General features: G+C 38.7%; 1 protein-coding gene across 1 annotated transcript in view; it reads right to left on the reverse strand.

The window, feature by feature from the left end:
• SPTBN5 (spectrin beta, non-erythrocytic 5) overlaps window positions 1-21670 on the reverse strand; it is a 94350-nt gene that overhangs the window by 16770 nt on the left and 55910 nt on the right. The window contains exons 36-51 of the mRNA XM_032689746.1: window positions 18761-18916; window positions 17939-18130; window positions 17223-17318; window positions 15050-15168; window positions 14283-14397; window positions 11816-11929; window positions 10935-11056; window positions 10164-10326; window positions 8184-8372; window positions 7160-7237; window positions 5477-5649; window positions 4339-4429; window positions 3597-3743; window positions 2059-2196; window positions 1070-1326; window positions 738-924 (exon numbers count right to left, since the gene is read on the reverse strand). Of these exons, the coding sequence (XP_032545637.1) occupies window positions 738-924; window positions 1070-1326; window positions 2059-2196; window positions 3597-3743; window positions 4339-4429; window positions 5477-5649; window positions 7160-7237; window positions 8184-8372; window positions 10164-10326; window positions 10935-11056; window positions 11816-11929; window positions 14283-14397; window positions 15050-15168; window positions 17223-17318; window positions 17939-18130; window positions 18761-18916 (2337 nt within the window). The remainder of the gene's footprint in view (window positions 1-737; window positions 925-1069; window positions 1327-2058; window positions 2197-3596; window positions 3744-4338; window positions 4430-5476; window positions 5650-7159; window positions 7238-8183; window positions 8373-10163; window positions 10327-10934; window positions 11057-11815; window positions 11930-14282; window positions 14398-15049; window positions 15169-17222; window positions 17319-17938; window positions 18131-18760; window positions 18917-21670) is intronic.

The following is a 21670-nucleotide window of genomic DNA, read 5'->3' on the forward strand; positions in this document are numbered from 1 at the left end:
CTGTGGCACTTAAATGTGCTGTCATTTGCTAACATTAAATACCAACAGCTGCTGGAAACTTTTAGCAGGAATATTTTTTCTTCCACCTTGTGTTTGCAAAGAGACTGTGCTCCTTATTAAAAAATTATCAGGAAGGCAGCTGTTGTTTTATTGGTATTTGAGAGTATTCCAGATGCTGCTTTCTCTGATGGCCTGTCTGAACCTCATGAAATAATTCAGCAGCTGTTTTGAAAGCTACCACTGGAATGAAGGTTGTCTAGGGTTTGTAATAATTCCCTGCTATCTCCCTTCCTTCAGAGCAGAAAAAGTTTTTGGGAAAAATGTTTTCCTGGGAGATCATCCTAAGACATCTGAGCAATGAGCTTTCTTGGATGTACTTACTGAGTTTCAAAGCATTTTGTTAGGACATCTCTTGCCCAAAGAACCTATGAAAGCACACAAAAGTTTGTAAAATCTATTTTGTATTGAAAAGGCCAGGTTTTTAACTCAGTTCATTGAAAGAGCCAAAGTATCCACAGAAAAGCATATGGTGTGGTACTTGAACCACTGCAATGATAAGCAGGATGGAATCTCACATGTTGCCAAGCCATGGACATATCCATCAAAAGTGAAAGGGAAAAGAGGCATCATGACTCTTGTTAGCCAAAGCATAGCAGACAAAGTTTGATACAGACAAATTGAGTTCAGTGTTCTCCATTTGATTCTAAAGACTGTGAATAGTTCTCATATGATATTACCTGGTGCTTTTCTTGTAGACTCTGAACAGTTGCCAGGGATTGGCCATAATCCCTGGAGGAAGCCAGGGGGAGCTTCTCATGAACCCAAGCCAACTCCTCATCAACATCTCGGAAGAACTGGTACTGAAGTCTGCTTGCCTCCAGATTCCCGCGTCTCTCCTGCAGAGGATCACGTAATCTTTTGTATCTGTAGGTTTTAAAGATAATCCAGTGAGGACCACAGATTGGTTCAGAATGGTGTAGAGAAGGAAAGAAAAAAGAATATTCGGGGAAGAAAAAGGTTGATAAAAGTAGGAAAAAGATGGCAGGAGACAGGTCAGGTACTTACACACCTCTGCACCAGTTGATCTACTCTCTCTTCTAGTTCATCAGCAAGAAAGTGTTTCTCCTTCTGGAATTGCTGAGCTGTGACCACAAGCTCTTGCACCCGATCTCTGTGGCCAGCAATATGTTCCTCCAATTCCTCTTGCTTCTTCAGATGACTGTTCAAAACCACCAGATCATTGCTACTGTATGGTGCTTTCAGCTCATTTTCCACACCTTCCAACCATTTCTCTGTGTCCTCTACACTTCGCTGAAAATGAAGACCCTGAGAACAAGCAAAAAAAAAAGATATTTAAATGTTTAGGACATATAATGTGATGTAAAAATCTTCATCACTTTCAGTAAAAATTACACACAAACATTGAGTGACTTCCCAGTGCTCAGTGAACTCTTCCCAGATATGATGGTTGTTGAAATGAAGAAGAGAATTCAGTCATGGTGAAGACAAGAACAGATGCAGAAAACATCAAGATCTCATCTCACTTGTGTTGCATAAATGCAGATCATGGACACAGTACCTTAAAAGGAAGCCATTTAAAGGGAGAGCTCTGTTTTCTAAACAAAGATTGTCTGAGAGCCCATGCAGAACTCCCAGTCACGAGAATTCATGTGCCTAGAGTTGGAAGAACAAAAAGCAGCTGTGGGCTTCTTTCTCAATGTACTGGAGAAAAGATGTCCTTGTGACAGATGAAGAGAGCTGACACATATTAATAAACATATTTTTCCTCAATATCCCTCTCTGGAATCTGGATCTAAACCAGCAGCAGAAAGCAGAAGGGATTCTAGCCTACAGATCCTTTTCCCTCCATAGGAATGTCCAGTTCTCCTGCCAATTCCATTCAGCCAGTCTACATTTTTTAGTTTCTTTGCACTAATGGTCTTGAGGAATCAAGTTTGATTGTATCAAGTGACACACTTGTAGATGAGACATGTAGCAAGGCAGCTGTGCTATCTCTGGAAATGACACCAAGATCCAACCCCTGGCATGTTGTATTACCTTGTAAGCATCCTGCAGTTTGGTCCATTTCTCCTGGCAACTTGCTAGCAGTTCCTCCCATAGCTCATCCATTTCTTGTAGTCTGGACTGAATGGCTTCTGAGGCATGGTGCCTTTCATGGAGCATCTTCTCCCCTTCCTGTAGCACAGGGAACAGGCAAAGTTTTCTTCCTTTGTTGAATGCAGCAGAATATATCACTTTTGCCTCCATAAACAAAGCCTGCTGTCACAGCTATGTGAAGGGACAACTGCAATTGCCGTTTCCTGACCTAACACAGAGAGGTTACAGAGACAGAGAAAAAACTAATAAAGGCAAAAAGGTTACTGAAACCTGAGCAGAGAATGCATAGTAAGATGTACAGCTAAAGAAAGTTGCTATAGCAGGTCAGTAGATGTTCTAAAGAGCAACTACTAAGGATATTTCCAATGAAAAAGGCAGGGCATAAAGAAATAATGGGAAAGAGATTGTAGAAACAAGAAAGGGAAGGAAAGGGAAGGAAAGGGAAGGAAAGGGAAGGAAAGGAAAGGTTCAGAAAGGTTCAGAAAGGTTCGGAAAGGAAAGGTTTGGAAAGGAAAGGAAAGGAAAGAAAAAAGAAAAAAAGAAAAAAGAAAAAAGAAAAAAGAGAAGAGAAGAGAAGAGAAGAGAAGAGAAGAGAAGAGAAGAGAAGAGAAGAGAAGAGAAGAGAAGAGAAGAGAAGAGAAGAGAAGAGAAGAGAAGAGAAGAGAAAGAAAAGAAAAGAAAAGAAAAGAAAAGAAAAGAAAAGAAAAGAAAAGAAAAGAAAAGAAAAGAAAAGAAAAGAAAAGAAAAGAAAAGAAAAGAAAAGAAAAGAAAAGAAAAGAAAAGAAAAGAAAAGAAAAGAAGAGAAGAAGGTTTTGCTAAGATAGTGATTACAGGTGAATCTGGAGGAGGAAATCTAATGATTAGTAATATATTGCAAAATACAGCTAGTAAACACTGTGCTGAAAATAAAGTTAATAAACATGTAACAGTCTGTCCTTCCAAACTTATCATCTGATCACAGCTTCTGCCAAGTATCTGATGAAGCTTGTCAGGCTTCCTTCATATCCCGCCTACTAATATGTATCTGCAAAGGAAGCACTTGAGAAATCTTCTTTATCCTTTTTGTTGGATACCTGTTATATGACTTTTGTTAAAGTTGTGCACCCAATCAGCTAGGTTCTCCACTAGAGAGAAACAAGTATACATCTAATGTGGCATCCATCCCAGAGAGATGTCCCTAAAGTCAGTGGAATGAATCTTTTATTGAAGGCACTTGTCTGTTTCCTTTGCATCCATGGTGAATATAGATAGCAAGCTAACACTGGATAATAAAAGAGAGTGGGAAGAAACTGATGGACACAGAAAATTCTTGATGGACTAAAATAATAAGCTTCCTCGTCTCCTCAGAGAGAACATGAATAACGTCAGTGATGAGACAGTGATTCCCCCTCACTTGTTTGAGATCACTGTAACTCTGACTGTCTGCAGAGTCTTTCATCCCAATTGCCCACCCCTGCCATCAACCCCGCTTCTCTCACAGATTTGATGGAGTCCAGATGATTCTTATTGGCCATGATCTCTGCTTGGAAAGTCTGGTGTTTCTGCAATTTGGTCTGCAGATTGCTTGGATCCCTCCAGCTATCATCCTGGGCAATGCTATTCTTCTCATTAATCCAGGCAGCCACCTTTGGTGAGGAAAGAACAGAAGTAACCAAAACCTTCAGTGTTTCTTCAGGTCCAGCCTGTCAGTCTCTCCTCTTATATGTATAAAACAGGGAACCAGAGAGTGGGGACCCAAGTGAGTTGTTCTTCTGAGGTTCTGCTTCCCTAAGCTCCTCCTGTCCTTCATGAAGTCACGTCTCTATGTCTGCTTATGAGCACTGTTACCTGGAAAGGGGGCTGTCTCCATCAGATAGGCTCCATGCAGTGAAAAAATGCATGGACATCTGTGTGCATGAGGGAGAATAGACAATGATCTCCCTATTTCTAACCCATTGTCAGTATCTTCTCATGGGTTTTTAAACGGTGGTACATTCCGTTTTAATGCTTTCATTTCTTCTGCATTTTACTGGCATCCATTGTACATTAGACCTTTCATCTTATTGCTAGAGGGAAGATGAAAAAATATCCCTTCATTCTTATCCTCATTTCCCCCAATATTATCTCATTCCAGACTCAGTTCCTTGATTTTTCTCACAGTAAATCTGTCCAGGGATTCAGATCTATACAGCATAGCATATTTTGAGAAACTAGAATACCATGAATCCTGTGTAATTTTACCTCAAAGGAATTCCTCAGGAACTTCTGCAGAAGCCTTGATTCCTCTAGCAAATGCCTGCGAGCAGCAGCATTCTCCAGTAGTCTCTCTTTTCTGAGATGAAGACAGATGTGTGAGGTCGAAATCACAGAGTGAATTAGATAAGGGTTTTCAAATTTCACTTCTAGAACACACATGCTCTAACCCTCCATTCTTTGGGAGGGAAATGCCCATAACATACAGACTCCCTTGATCTGAACTGTTAGAGAAGATGATCGGTGCACTGATAGGAAGGATTGCTAGCAGATAGATATGTTTAAACTACACACAAATTCTGTACATATGATATTTGCCTTTAGGAATAACCATTACTGCCTTTCAGAGTTCAAGAGAACATAAGCTCAGCATGTTTCTTATGTGGAAACACTGTAAGCATCATGGTATTTGCCATGCATAAACCAAAGCTACATCATCCTTTAATCTTTTTACCAATTTTGGATCTGCAGCACTTTATTCATGCTAATGCAGATTTGAGATAATAATAAATCATATCAAATTAGATCATATTAATAAATTTGTATGTTCACTTTAATTATAAGGGGTCTCTAATCTCTTTTCATAACTTTTATGTATATCTTTTCATCTACTGTAGCAGTGAATACAACTGTTTTTACTGTCAGCATTTGTTTATGATGAATAATACGCAATGTGCTACAAGAAATAAAGTAGTTCACATGAAAGGGCAAGATCTGACCAGAAATTTGAGCAGGGCTTTAAGATCAACCCCATTAGAGCAGTGAAAAAGCAGTTGTCTAGCTAATGACCTATCTTGATGGTATTTAATGATAATGAATTATTTAATGGCACAGCAGACCTCAGTCTTTTGTTTGCAGCACTGTCCCTAAGGCCAGGCCAGAATACAGAACTACAGAAATCTGCCTTTTTCTGCATCCTGCTCACCCTCCACTTAGTTTTGCATTTTGGACACCTCCTAATGAAATTATTATTAGGCTCAGGTCAATATGGGAATACCACAGTGCAAAGCATGAAGGTGAGCAAATGCAAATCAGTTTTTAGTTCTCTTAAATAATTTAAAGATATTAATCAACATGGAGAGGGTCTTATCACAGAAAGGATGACATGGGAAAGGTTTGACTTCACCTCCTCAAAATGGCCTGGCATCTGTTGGTGATGTTGTCTGAGTCATAATGCTTGTTCTGCGCTAGCTGCTGAGAAAATGAAGCCATTTCATCAATTTTCTCCATCTGAACTTCCAGTGCTTTTTCAAACTGTGTGTGTTTCTGCTGTAGGCTCTCCACACTAGACAGTGAGTCCTGGATAGAAGACAACAAAAGGTAGCTGCTTTCAGTCAGAGTTTTTCCATCCACAGCACTGATAATCCAGAATCTAAATGGCATTTACCCCATATTTGCAAGCTAGCTGTCAAGAAAATTTATTGTTCTTTGAAATGTATTGGCACTGAATATGACACTTGGGGCCTAAATAAGGTTCTATGCAAGGTCTGAGGTCATTATTTCAGGGTCAAAACTGAACTAGCTGCTGGATGCTTAGCTTCTCATGCATAGAACGCATAACTTCTCAAGAATTAAAACATCAGAGCCTAATTATAAATCAACCTTAAGACAGATGCTATGTTGAAAGCAAATGTGGAATGCCAAGCAGAAATCACAGTTAAGTGAACAAATATGTCACAGAAGGAGGTTAAAATTAGAGCCTCAGTTTCAACTCGTGGAATTTAGAAGAGCTCAGATCCAGATTTGAATTTGAGGACTAAAGTCTGACATTACAGTTCATCCGGAGAGAAATACAGAATCTGACTTCTTGTAATGTTTGTGAATCCCAGCCTTAATGACTCAGAGTTCTCTTTGCAGCATCCCTCTGGACTTTTAATTATAGATTCAGTGGTGCCAAAATGTTGTTACTGTGATAAACTCTGCTTCCCCACAACTCTAAAGGAAGCAATAAAGCTTGCATCAAATGGTTCAGAAAAAAATTTAAACTTCTGGGTGCTTACATTTGTCATTGGATGGGAAGTTACTCACGGAGTATTTTCTGTACATTGCTGAGCTAAATATGATTGGGTGACTCCTTGTAAGTCTCATACTGTAATGAAAGGACTGTAAATACATACCTCTATGCTGAGAATTACAGAGGCAGACACCAGCCACTAGCATTTTATGGTTTTCATACCATTTGTACCCATTGTGTCTACACTGAACTCTGAGATGTCATTGTCATTCCTGCAGAGACAACTAAATAGGTAGCACCACCTACACAAGATGCAAGATAAGCTAAGTATCAGAACGTATATCTGGCATCCTGCACAGCTCTTGCAACCCATGCATCACTTATTGCAGTGTTGCTGATACCTGTGATAGGTAATTTAAAGCTAAACTGAGTATGTCATCAGTGACAGCTGTGATGACTTGCGTACTGCTGGCAAGGGTATTTGGGTCAGATATGACAAGGCCGGGCTGAATGGAGCATTGAGCAACCTGGTGTAGTGGGAGGTGTCCCCACCCATGGGAGGGTGGTTTGAACTGGATGATCTTTCAGGTCCCTTCCAACCCAAACCATTCTATGATTCTATGCAGTCTCACTTTTCTGTTATAATCAGAGTAGTTGGATTGTTTCATTACTCTTGGGGCTGAAAATCCCATCCTGTGTAAAGTATCAAGGAAAGAAATCTGATTCTAAAACACCAACAAGACAGAGCAGTAAGGAGAAAGACCACAGGAAGGTTCAGAGCACACTACCATACTTCACAGTCCCCTTTCCATCAGACTGATTGCAGAGAAAATTGTAATTTCTCAGAGCACATACCCCTGAGTCCTCATTAGCTAGGAAAGCTTCTTTGCTGCTGAGCCAGCTCTCAATCTGTTCCACATAGCCATAGAATTTCTGTATAGAGAAAAAATAGCAGTCATAAACATGAAAAAATGCTGTAAAAGAGAGGGTAACCTGATTTTGGCAGAGTACACTGAAAACCCCTGAATTCTCATGGCTATTTAAAAAATTAACTGCATAGCACTGGATGGCAATAAGCATTAGATTCTAGAAAAAACATATGTAACAATTATTATTGTGACTTCCTCCTTAATAATAAGACTATTTCTTTTTTGTCTAAGACATAGGATACAATATAAGTACTTCTAGATTGTTTTTTAACAGTGTAGAGAAGGCTGCATAAGTAACTGGCCAATGAAAAGGGAGTAACATGACCAGAAATAAGTAGCATGTAATACATAAAGAAGCATTAAAGCAGCCCATACCATATGATTTAAGTTCTCATATATATGAAGATTTTTGATGGGACTAGTAGCCCAGCTTTTATTTAAAGTATTTGGTATTCCCATTTTTAAAATCCCTGTTTGAGCAGAAATTTTTTAAGTAAGATGACTGTTACAGGGAAGTATTTCTAGGAAACTACAGCCAAAGCAGTTCTTTTCTTAGGGAAAAAAAAAAAAAAACAGCCAGGGAAAAATTAATTACTCTGTTAATGCTAAATTTGTCTTCAGATTTTTTTTTAAATACTTGTCTGGCTCCATGTTTTTTGGGAAGGTTATAGAATTTGGTAGATTCATGATGTTGCATTTTAAATATGTGTTTTTTTCCAGCTGTATGAGAGTTTGAGCCCACTTTGCTAAGTCTTAAAGGCTTTGAAAAATTTATGAGCACATATTTCACAGAAATTTCTGTGATTGTAACTTAAAGCCCTGTAAGCACTGAATGTGCTTGGCCCTCAGCATGCCTTCTGAAAACCAGTGAAATATACATTAAACACTGTTTTTATCAAGGAAAACTGTCAGTGGCACATGCATTCTCTCTTGAATGTCTTTTTACTCACCTGTAAGTCTTGTGCCTGAAACAATTTTATATATCGCTCTTTCCACGCTTGGATCAATTCAGACCAGGCTAGCTGCAGTCTGGAGAGGGACTGGTGAATCTCGGGGGTTGCATAGTGACCAGAATTGGCAAGTTCTTTACCATAGTCACTGAGAGAGTTGAATCTTTCCACTCGTGCTTCAATCTCCTCCTAAAATATATTACTAAGGTTGATGTCAAGGGTTTATGAGAAGCCAGTTATTCAGAATACAAGCCTTAAGGGGAAGAATATGGGCTGTAACTTTCCAGCACTAATATTTGTATGGAAAATCATTCATCTTTCTTTGAGCTATGTTACTGGAAGAGCATAGAATTGCTAAGAGAAAATAAGTGTAGAAAATAAATTACTTTATTGCTTTAGGAACAACTGTTTTCCTACAAATGAAAATTGGGATTAAATTAGAAACAATCTACCTCCAGTCTTCCTACATAAAGGTAGTTCTTATGAGAGACAGTGCCTATAGTTTTTCACCTCCTGACATATAACTTGGCATCAGATGTTTACATTAAAGACATAGTTTTACTTTATTTTGTGGTGTTAAAATGAAATACATTTAACTTTTACACCTAGTCTGAGGAATGAGTTATGTCCATATACTGAGTCCTGGAGGCAAAAACAACTATGGCCCCTGCAAACTGAATGTGAAATTTCTAATGCATGTAATTTGAAAATGAAAATAACCATGCACTGAAATAATACCCTGTATTAACTCATAACTACCTTAAACACTATGGCATGTACTATTAAATTTCTGAAATTAGAACTGCAGCTTTTAGGGATTTTTGAGGTTGTGGCCTTGCCTAATCAAAACACAGCTGTAAAAGAGTAATTTCATGGGTTTTTTTGTTTCACATCAGCATCTTTTGTTCACCTCTAGTCTCTCTGAAGGACTTTATTTTGAGCTAGTAACCTGAATGAAAAAAACCCTCAATTTTTCTTGTATTGTCTATAATTTTAGTTTAGTCAACATAAGAACATATTGCCTGGATTCCTCCTTTTCTAAGTGCCTGTCTCCTTAGAGCCATTTGGGTTCCTTTACTAACAGATATTAAAGACTTAGATCTCGCTTCCATTTAAATTTGGAGCACACTACATCAGTGGATATTTTTAGTGTGACAAAAACATTGTGAAGTCTGTGATATAAGAAAGCATTGTTAAAATTAAAGACTAAAAAAAAAAGAGGGAATTTCAGGTACTTTGTACTAAATTCAGGTTTAGAAAATTATTCAGAATCTACAAACTATTTGTGCTAATTATGGGATCCACAAAGCACTGGATATTAGGCAAGATTCTGAGAACACAATTTTTAGAAAAAGTAACAATTGCAGAGAGAATGTAACAAAACAGCAAAAGGACAGCTATGATGCTTGGAAAAAAGTAAAATATTGATTTTTTTTCCCCCTAAGGTTAATCAAGAATATCACTCCTTTTAGAAAAGAAACCAAAAATATTAGCCAAATTAGCCACCAAAATATTGTGTTGCAATTGAAGTGTTTTGGAACTGAATGCATAGCACTATTCAATGGTAATTTACTGCCCTGTGTGAAACAAACCGCTGTTTCTATTTTTTTCTCAGGCAAAAGGAGTTTGCATGAAAAAAACTAAATCAAAGCCAGAATTGACTGGTATGAACTTTTTGGGCAATCTGAATAAAGAGATCAGCAGCAAGCATAGTGTGATACTGAACCTGTTTTTTAACTACAGGCTTGGACAGCAGGTGAGAGCTAATGGGGCTTTCTGAGCCTTTCTGCAAAGACACAAGCTGTCAAACAGCCCACGAGAAACAGTTTTGTCAATATGTAGGTGACTTCTATCTCTAATCTGGCATTGAAAAGTTTTTTCACCTGTTACTGACAGATGCATGCAGCAAAATTCTGCTGTATCTGCAGCAAATAAGAAAGATTCCCAGTATGTTCAACTGGAAGCAATGATGATACTTGCCTTTCTCTCCTGATGCTCCTCAATCATACTTTCGGCTTCATTTGCGCTTTTAGGAAGCCCCCCTGCTTCCATTAACCCTCTGATGTTTTGGGTCCAGTCTAGTAACTCCTTCATCTCCAAGTTGAATTTCTGTAACTGATATGAAGCTGCCAGCTTCTCCTTCCTGCCACACAATGTGCAATTCAGCATTATCCAACACAGAATTATTTAGTTGCTTCTCTCTCCCCATTTGCAGAGGAAAGTATCTTAGGAGAAGCCAAATGAAATGAATTCAAGCTTTCCCTTACAGTTCCTAGCAGAACTGTAGGAAATGCACACTGCCTTGGAGACAACATGCTTACTATTTTTACTACATCAGTTCATTAGCACAAGAAAGATAAAAAAGCCTTCATAGCTGTTGATTTCAGCAATGATTACAGATCAGGTCTAAGCCTTTCTTGTTTTGGAAAGATTTGAGAACAAAATATCGCCTAGAACTATCCAAAAATAAGTCTTTCACAAAGGCTTTATGATAGATTTAATTTGATAATCATAAGGCATTATTTAATGAGATAAACCACAAAAATTGTATTAGTTTTCCCAAAGTCACATCAGTGGAATTTTGTGTGTGCCAACTCACACTTTTTCCAGTGTAAGTGTCTAAGATGCCTGTGTGAACTTTGTAAAGAATCCTTAAAAACTTTTAAAAGGCCCCTGGCAAGCAGAGTTTAGACCCCAGAGAAAAGTTTTTCTCCTGCTGAGAGATATTCAAACCACTCTCTAAGTCTTTACCTTTGTTTGGCCTGTCCCTGGAGTCGTAGCCAGTTGTTTTTCATCTCCTGTTGCTTCATAGTCAGTTTGTCATTTATGGATGGATTCCTTGTGGAAAGGCGGAAAGATTCCAATTCCAATGTCTGGGAAGAGATTTATAATGGGGTGAATTTATGCCAAATGCTTATATTCATTCCTGAGTTTGCCTTTTAGGAAAAATGTTCATTTTAAGATCCCTATTTTCAAGAGCAGGTACTTAGATTATGATAACAAAATAAACAAAGGGGAGATGTTATATGCAAAAAACCAACACATATGCATTTGCAAACAAACATCCATGTGAAGAAAGATAAGTGTGCACTGCTTCACATGTACAAATGGTAATTTACAATGAAAAAAATAGTTTTGCAGAATACGGACAAACATAATCTAACTAAGCCTAACAAAATCTAACTAAACATAACAAAAGCCATGAAAACATGGAATAGACAGAAACAAACAGATTTGCCTTTCAGTAGAAGGCTCAAAAATTTTTTGTATGTGTCTCAGCTAAGTTCTAAACAGAATTGGAGTTGTGACTTTGGTCAGTTCAGTACAGAAACTGGGGGAAAGATGGACTCCATACTTTCCAAAAGGTATAGGATAGTCTGATCTGGTTTGTAAATGACAGCAAGAGAGTCAGACAACATGTTAAAAAGGGACTTTTCTTCTTAGATTTGGTGTATCACAAAGAATGATATTGATACGATAAAACAGGAATAAGCAGAATGGTATTTCACTGAGAAGAAATTTATGCTGCACTTGCATTGCAGAAAATTCATACTAATCAATCCAAATGATTTTTGCACCATATTTCCAAGAAGCAAAAATGAAATTTTTTACAATACTTCCTCACTTCTTACCTCCATTTTGGACTTTATAACACTGATTTCTCTCTCCATTTCTTCATGTCTTCGAATCAGGTTTTCCACACTTTCCACATCTTTTCCATAATCCAGTGCTTGTATAAGTACACTCTGGAAGGAGCAGTAAGATGTGCAAATGGTGAAGATTACACAAAGCAAAAGGATCATATCTTAATTATTTCAAAGAGTCTTTTCCTTCACTTCTTTGCATTGCCATCTAAATGTTCTTATTGTCTTTTTAAATATCAACAGAGTGCATTGTCTGCTTTCCAGTACAGAGATGAAACAAGAATCCACATCTCTTTGAACAGTCATAATCCTGCTTAAGATGCCTCTGGCCATTCACATGTAAAACAGAGACAGGCATGCTTCCCTGCATTTCTCAGTCTTTCTTTTTCCTTTTTTTTCCCAAATACCAAACCAGAAAAATATTTCCCAGTAAATTGTGGTACAGAAATTTTCAGATATGTATTATGAAAATATGAAAAATAAAATTGACTCTCAAGCTCCTAACAGAAATTAGATCCCATAAAATGAAGAAATACATTTGTAAAAGTTGTTATAAAAATTCTGAGCCAACAGTGTCGTGGTACCTTAAATAGTATCACTTGCCTACTGACACATAATTAAATAAATATATAATATTATAATACCTATAATAATATATAGTATATATATGATCCAGGATAGGTATTTTTACTTCAATTTTCTGACTGAATAAGATTTTATGCAACTTCTCAAAGCTGCATATTTAATAGGTCTGTATTGCACAGCAGGGAGAGATATGCAAGCTAGTGTTGAATGAACTGGCTTTGAATTTGCTACACTAGAAGTTCTTGTATTCAAGCTAAGTAGGTAATTCAGAAACAGCTCTATGGTAACTCAGCTAACTGGCTTTTGATATTCAGAACCAGCTTGGCTCAGCATTGTCCAAAGGGGATGCACACCTGTGCCAGTAACACAGCAAAAAATAGGCACCAGTCCCTTAGTTTCTAAGATATGTACTCACTGCATCTTGCTGTGTTTATTTATTGTGGGAGGATTTACTAGACCACATGGAAATGTTTAGAAATGTAAGGATGCTACTATTTCATGACTTGTCTAATCTGCTTACAGTTAGTGGAAAGGAGTCATTGCTGTGGGATAATTTATCTCATCTGGGAGGTATTGGAAAACACCTGAAAGACAACATTGTCATTGGTCACAGCCAGCACGGCTTCATGAGAGGAAAGTCCTGCTTGTCAAATCTGATTTCCTCTTATGACAAGGTAACCCACCTAGCTGATCAAGGGAAGCCAGTTGTTGTAATCTTTTTGGATTTCAGTAAAGCTTTTGATGCTGTCTTTCACAGCATCCTTCTAGACAAAATGTCCAGCACATTATCCACAATATCCACACAGCTGGATAAACACATCATGCAATGGGTGAGCAATCAGCTTACGGGTCGAGCACAGAGGGTAATAGTGAATGGGGTGACATCAGACTGGTGCCCTGTCACTAGTGGGGTTCCACAGGGCTCCATCTAAGGCCCTGTGCTCCTCAACATCTTCATAAATGACTTGGACACAGGACAGGAAGGGATATTAATTTTGCAGACAACACAAAACTGGGAGGAGCTGTTGAGTCCCTTGAAGGCAGGGGAGGCCGTGCAGAGAGATCTCGACAAATCAGAGGACTGAGCAATCCCAGCCCTATGAAGTTCAATGAGGGGAAGTGCTGGATTCTGCACCTGGGATGGGGCAACCCTGGATGTTTATACAGACTGGGAATGAGATGCTGGAAAGCAGTGCTGTGGAAAGGGACCTGGGGGTACCCAATGGCCAGTTGAATCTGAGTCAGCAGTGCCCTGGTAGCCAGGAGGACCAACCATGTCCGGGGGGCATCCAGCAAAGCATCGCCAGCCGGTCAATGGAGGAGATTGGTTGGAAGGGACCTCTGAACATCATCTAGTCTTGTCTCTGCCCAAAGCGGGGTCACCTTAGGACAGATTGGTCAGGGTCCGATCTAGTTGAGATTTTAATTTTTCCAAGGACTGTCTCTTCAGGTAACTTGTTCCAGTGTTTCACCACTCTCATTGTGATTTTTTTCACTTTACACCTATTTTGAACTTCTCACTTTGCTACTTGTGCCCACTGACTTTCACTATGAACTTCCAGGGAGAGTTCAACTTGATCTTCTCTGTAACCTCTCATTACATAAAGAGAACATCCCCTTTTATTGCAGACTCTAATCTGTGATTTCTCACAATACATTTCAAACGTACCCAGTATAATGAATGCCTTGGAGTTGGTAATTTGCACTGTTTAATGATATTTCAGCCTTCCTACACACTTTAAACACAGACAACTATCAAAGATCATTGTTGAATACTCAGTGGCTCTGCAAAATCAGCATGTCTGGGTTTATTGCTGTTGGCAAAATACATCATTTTTCCATTTTAATCAATCAAAATTTGAAAACTTACCTTCTCAGTAATTCTTTCTGTGATGTCATCTATTTCTCTGATTAAGGCATGAATCTCTAGGGCTCCCTCTAATTTCTTCCTGTATGCATTCAGGTTACCATGGAAACTGTTCCACCTTTTATTGAAAATAATATTTTAGGGATGTATTTCATAGGTAAGGATTTCCACAGCTGAGTTTCATGATGCTCATATTTAAGCAAAAAGACAGGACTTCTGAACTACCTTATGCATTGACCCCCAACTCCCCATAACGGGGCACATCACAGAGATAAAGCATTAGTGTGAGAAGATTATCTGGTTATATTTATACCAGGTTTTCAGGATGGCATGGGGGCTAAAAGCTAAAAAGTACTGACCCAGTTTCCTTAGACTCTCAATAACTTCATAATCCATATCTTCATGCTTTTGTTTCTTAGACAGTGGACTGTGAAGCAGCAAAAGCAATAGGCAATTCACCAGGACAACTATGTGAATAGATGGAAGTGTCTTAGCTTCATGAATCTACTGTGTCAAGTGCTGTGAAACAGCGTGTTTGCCTTCAAGGTTAGAAACATGACTTTGGCCCTGCTGGATTAAAAATTGTTCTAGCTAACTGCTAACTGTTGTCTAATACTGAGAGTATTAGACAACTCCAGTCTCTGATGTTTGGTGGTCATGGTATTAAAGAAGAAAACATATGTTCCAATTCCTCCATTTATCCCAGCCAAAGACACCTAATTTTTCCTTCTTGTTTTTGCTTTACACAGAAGATTTAAGAGCATACTCACTTCTCATTGAGATGCTTTCGGCGCTCGTATATTGTCTTTGTCTCTTCCTTGTTCTGTCTCTCCAGTTTCATGGCCAGGGCATTGATAGTCCTGATGTGAGCATCGTCAACTGTTGACTCCTGTAAAGTGAGAAAAGGAACAAAGGTATGTGTTTGAATTGCTTGTGATTGAGTTTTCCATCGAGACATGAAAAACAAAACCAGCAGCAAAAAGAAATAGTTTTACCTCACTGCCAAACATTTCAGACATATCGGGTTTGCTCTACTACAACTGCTGGTGTTACTAAGTCCCTGATGAGAAGACAGTAAAGGCAAGAAAGAACATTAATGACTACAGATACAACAATGATCTAGGTCTAGATGGGGGCCCTCAGGCAGTCGTTTCTAAGCCAGACATTCCAGCAGGGGATTCATTTGTTGAAGAAACATTGGTGCAGGTGCTGGTTACATAGGTGGCTGCTGTGTGGCAGATTGATCCTTTGTCAAACAGATAGTGACTCATGGCTCCTAGGCCTACTTGTTGTTTTATCTGGATAGGCTTCTGTCCAGAAGTGCCTTCTGTACTGTAGACAACAGGCTTAAAATCCATACAGCCTTAAGAATCCCAGACGACCTATGCCATTGTGTTTTCTTCTAAAGCAACATCACTGCATTTTAAAAGGTATGCTAAGACTTCAAGGCAATTTGCTTCCCATGCACATACCATGGAATGGGTAATATTTGTACATTTCATACATAATCTGGACTATAGTGGAATCATTTTTCTTTTGGAGTGTTATGGATAGCCAACACTGAGCACCACTCCAAGACTCAAAAACATTCTCTATTTTTCTGGCTGGTAAAACCTGTAGAAGAGCCCTTGCTCAATCATTAAGTCAGTTGGTGAGTACTGAAGGCAGAATGAAGGTCTCTTCAATAATTCCCTGGAGTTGAAGTTGTGTAGTTTGGCTCTCTATCCAAATCCAATATGAATGCACTAACGTACTGTCACGAAATTCTGCTGGTCTTTGGAACAGGGAGTTCAGGGTTTTCTTGCAGGGGTCAGGTATATCTGCTACTTTGCATAGATGAAGATTGTCTCCTTCTGCTATTAGGTAACAAAAATAGAAGATGGAATCTGCTCTAACAGGAATTGGCAACAAGATAACAGGCAAACAAAGGAAAAAGAATATCAGGAGAGAACAGAAGGGTAAACCTCACTCACAAAGTCCTAATATACCTCTTTCCAGACCTTCCTCACAATATCCAGACTGGCAAATCAGCACAGTAATCTTTCCTGTGTGACACACAGACCTGTTAGTCCACAACTATAGCAGTTCACACAGAGAGAACAAGAAGTTGCTGCAAAAGCATCCCTCACAACTCTTATGGCAGGAGCTGAAGCACATCACAAGGATGCCCTTGTTGTGGCAGGGCCTGTTCCCCAGGTTTGGTGCCCAAGTTAGTACATTCACTGGGGACAAGAGAGGCAGCTGGTGTGACTCCTCAGCACCACAAGAGTCAGAGATCTCAGCATAGAAAGGTGAAGTGTGCAGCCAACTTGTCACATGGTTGCTATTCAAAGTGTAACCCATTGCTCTATTTTACTAAATGTCTGATTATTAATGTTATGATTCATGACTAACCACATGTGCTGTATAAACAAAGTCCCCTAAGTTTACACGCTTCATTTGTGTGAAGGAATATGAGAAACCTGACTGTTCCTCATGAGGAGAAGAAGGGAGAAATAAAGGATGGAAATAGAGAAAGTAGTATTTTTTTCCCACAGGCTTGGTTCATGGAAGATCTATATCAGTTTTCAGACTCATACAAACATGGCTGAAACAACCATGTTTAAAACCACTTCTGGGTGGAAATGACTGTGACTTTGCAGACTGCATAAACCAAACAAAACCCTGCTCAAATTCAGGCTCACACCACAAGTTTTCCAGTCATTTAACACAGTCCAAAATTTTAGGTTGCGTCATGAGCACCTGACAGCTCTGTTTAGACATCTTCAAAAGGCACAATGAGTGAAAATTCTATCTTTTTTAACAGCTTTTGAGGTTGAAATGCTTCCTCTCACCCTGATCTTTCACCTTCTCAGTGTACTGGAACTGTATTTACTACCTGAACTGAAAAGTTAACTGTTGCTTGCAGCCGCACAAGAAACGTGCATGGAAAACATCTCTTACCCCTGATGTTGCTCCACGGAACTCATTCAACTTTTTCTTGAGTTGCAGGCAGTGTTCATAGTCATTTCCCACATCACCTACATTAATCATGACTTCCTGAGGAAATAAGCAGCAAACAGACAAATATTTAGGCTAAGAGTACAAGAACACAGCAACTCCCAATGCTTATGCTGATGCACTAAGTTCTGTGATTTGCCTGTAAATCACTGACCTACAGCTTCTGAAGTAGTCTCGTCTGATCTTTAAACAACTATGAGACTTACTCCCAACTCTCTCTTCAGTCTGTTGCTGATTATGGAAGCTACCTCTGAATGAAAGTGATTCTTCCTTCACTCCCACAAAGAGAAACTTTCAGATTTGATATATAAGAGTGCAAGCCAGTTGCCAAGTACTTCAAATCTCTTCCATTCTAGTCTGCTTTAATTTCTCTGTCTCAACAGAGACATGGGAGATGGCCTCCAATAATCACAAACTCTTCATTTGCACATTTTACATGAGAACATGTGCTAATACTGTCTAACTAATCCTGGTATAGGCAGACTCCAGGAAATTTTTAGAATTTATTGAATCATTCCTTTCATATTTTCTGTAGAATGTGCCATGATTCTTACAGACAAAAGTCACTAAAAATATCCTGGAAGATGACACTTTTATCAGAATTTCATTGCTAAATAGCAAGTCTTTAGCGTGTTAGCTAAATACTAAAATCCATTTACCTTCTCCCTGATCCAGGCTTCCACCTGGTTCACCTTCTGGAGAAATTCTAGGAAGTCCCGACTGTCCTCCAGCATCTTTCCACGAGCAGCAACAGCTCTCTTCAACTTCTCCCAATGCTCCTGAAGCAAGCGGACTTCGCGACGGATCTCTCCTGATTTGGGGTGGCCTTTTGATATCAGGGCTTCTCCTTTCTTCACGTTCAGAAAAAGAAATTAGAAATAAGGATTGCCACTAATTTTTAAGGGTGTTATCATGTTACATGGCCTTTCTAGAAGGATTCTCTCACTTCCTAGCCTGGACTGCACAACAGATTACTAATATAAATTCTTACCACCCAAATGATACAGCTCGGCTGGAAACCTTTTACATGTGGAGGGAATCTAGAATCACAGAACACTAGGATTTGAATATTTCCTTGCCAAGAATGACATTCATGGAGTGGGAGCACCAAGAGAGATTTTACAGATGACTGCACATTTCAGCCATATGATTCACCCAGTTTCAACAAGAATATTTACAGATGGGGCATGAAATCCTGCTTACTTTTTGTAGGAGTAAACAGGCCAGGCAAGGAAGAAGTCAGCAATATTTTCAGGTCTATAAGAAAATCTATTCAGACTATAAGGAAAGGTGGAAGCTCCCCAGATAGAGCAATTCACATATCTCCCTTTTGTAAATTAACAGCATTATATTTCCATGGCATAGCAATTGAGTTCTTGTCATACAAATAGGATAATTGATATAGAAGCATTTCATCTATCTGTCCTTCTTTGGATAAGCAGCAATAATCTGTAAAAACACTAGCAGAGTGATAGAGTTACCTTATTAACAGCTGTGATGATTTCTTCATTTGCTAGAATCTCTGCCTCAAAGACCTGATGTTTCTGCAGCAGCTTCATTTTGTCCTGCAGATTGCTAGGGTCTTGTACAGAAGGATCTTCTAACTTCTGCATGCGTTCACTGATCCAGTCTTCTGTCTGCAGCAGTGTGAGGCATCCAAGTTAGCATAACAACTACTTGAGATCCTGGGGCCTTCTCCCAGGACGTATCATTATTCTATTCAAGTGTCTACGCCTGGGCTAGGCAGACTGAGCTGGGAGCTTGACAGCTGGAGTGGCTCTCTAGTTTCTGAACTATTCTACTTGATAGGAGATAAAAGCAGGTAGGAATGAAACTAATTTTTATCTGACCACAAGAGTAATGAAAAATTCCTTGAATACCTCAGATTTTATCACAAGCCATAAACAGATCATACAATCTTCTAGATTATATGCAGAGAATCCTTGAGCAGATATTAAGCCTTAACATGTTAGACATTTAAAATGAGATTATGACCACTGAATCTTGGGATTTAGGGCTCTGAGTTTCATCTCACATCTCTGTCATTGACCTACCTTTAAGGTGGGTTAAGATTCTTTAGAATTCTGTGCCTCACCTATAAAACAGCACTAACATTTCCTGATCTCAGTGATATTGTGAGACCTAAATGAAAAATGCAAAGTAAATAAAGCCTTATTGATGGGGCCAAGCACTAATTAGATTATTTGAGGGGAAATACAACTCTGTTTGCTTTTATACTTTATAAATTTCAAAATGGTCTGGTTGGGAGTATTAGATTCAGACAAACAGGAGATCTGTGAGAGCTAACAATGCAAGGGTTATGTGTTTCTCTTAGGAAATTATTTTTTAGGGGATTTAAATGAATGCAGAATAAAATGGATAACAGGATAGAGAGTTTTCCAAAATTTTCTTTAAATCTGCTGAACTTTAGACCTTAGCACTAAAGGAAATATTTTCCATGTATCAAAACACTGAGAACTGACAACTTGACGTAACTGATCCTGTTGTCCTCAGAGCACTGAAGTAATGTAATGTTTTGACAGCATAAGATCAGCAAATTGAAGGCAGCTTTATTAGTTTCAAATCATTTTGGCTGTCCTTGTGGAACTGTGTGTTACATGTCCACAGGGCTTGACAACTGGAGGATTTTCGCAGTTAATTAATGATTTGAAGTTTTGTTTCAGCTGCTGAAATTCTATAAATAAACACAGAAATAGCTTTCATGAGCAGCATGCTCTCCAGAAACTGTTTCCCTCCAAAGCACAGTTAGAAACTCAAACAGGAACCTTATGTCAAGATTGCCCAGAAGAACACATTATCATCTGCTGTTTTCATTTCTGACACCCTCCTCAATGGCCTTCTCCCATTACCAGCCACACATTAACTCTTCAATGTCACTGAAGTGACTCTTCATTTGAATAGAAGAGGTTCATGCCTACAGCAAGAATGAGAAACAAATGAATCCCCTGTATATAGCCACTTACAGGTCAGTTTCTCTTCTATTTTTTAATCAGAAGCAATGGTTTAACAGTAGACTGAAGATCTGCACCCTTAGTGGCTTGGTTTATTTCAAGGCTTACTTAAGATGGCTCTAGAGAGTGAGAGATCCTTCTCCTGGCCCCATGCCCACATTCAGATGTGAACCAAAGTTGATTTGTTGTCCTAAAATCTTTCTGTGGAAAGACCTAATGGTCGTCTGGACAGGCATCTTCATTTTATTGAAGACAACAGTAAGACAAGTGTTACGCTCAGTGTAGAGACATGAGACCAGTATTACTTCTATGGGACTCATAAAAAGTGTGGGCACTACCAATTTAGAAAGCTACATTTTCAGAATATCAGTTACTGTAACCTCATGAGCACAAACTTTTTGTAAATTACACTGATTTTTAATAAAACAAAATATTTAAAGCTTATAAAGGAGTGTGCCTGTTCCAGACATCTAGAGGCAACAACTAATTCTCTCTCTCACTCATCTGAGATAAAGAAGTAAATGTTTTTTTAGTCTCTTGTAGAGGGTGAAAGGGAAAGGAAGTGCCACTGACGAGCAAGTTTCAGGGTCAGCATAAAGACTGAGGGCCAGCTTTAGAAGTCAAAACGTTCAACTTTATGATCTTTCCTCTGCAATAATTTAAATACACATTTTTAAGTAGCAGCCTGCTCATTTGCCTTCCACATTAGCACTGGGCTACAGACATTGTGACAATAGGGTAATCTATAAGTCTGTCTCACTTCTCTGGGACTCAAAAAGCACCCTATTTCTACTGTAGGAGGGTGTGTCCTATTTTGTGAGCTGAGTATAATCTCTTGAGTTAATGGGTTTCACACAGAAAAAACCCAAAGTCCTGTGTCCTGCAGCAGCTAGCCTTCTAAGCAGATTATATGATGTTGAGTTATCTGTCCTCTCATCAGTAATCGCAGACTGTGTCATCTTTTTACTAATGTGTGCAGCTCCCTGTGTAAGTGCTTCTAGAGAGTAACCAGAAGACTTTTAATGATGACAGCGATCACTAATTTCTGCTGGAGCAAAAAAAATTATTCTTTATCAATAAAAATTACTTAACATTCTTGCAGGAAGGAGAGTTTTCAGAAGAGTGGGATCTGAGCTATGGATTTTGTCCTCTTAATAAGTAAGAATAACCAATGATCTCATTGATTTCACAGCTAAACTCAAAACTCATCTCTGAATTTAACTTCCCTATGGGGACAATTCTCATTTGTGAACATGTACGTACCCAGAACATCATTAAATCAAATTAAACATTCCATTCTACCCAATAAAGAAAGAAAAATATTGCAATAAGATTTTTTTATTTTTCTTTTTAATTCCTTGGTGGCATTCACATTCTACAGCAGTAGGCAATGATTGGCAATGTAAATGAGCACATAAC

Source organism: Chiroxiphia lanceolata, chromosome 6, assembly GCF_009829145.1.
Source record: "Chiroxiphia lanceolata isolate bChiLan1 chromosome 6, bChiLan1.pri, whole genome shotgun sequence".
NCBI lineage: Eukaryota > Metazoa > Chordata > Aves > Passeriformes > Pipridae > Chiroxiphia > Chiroxiphia lanceolata.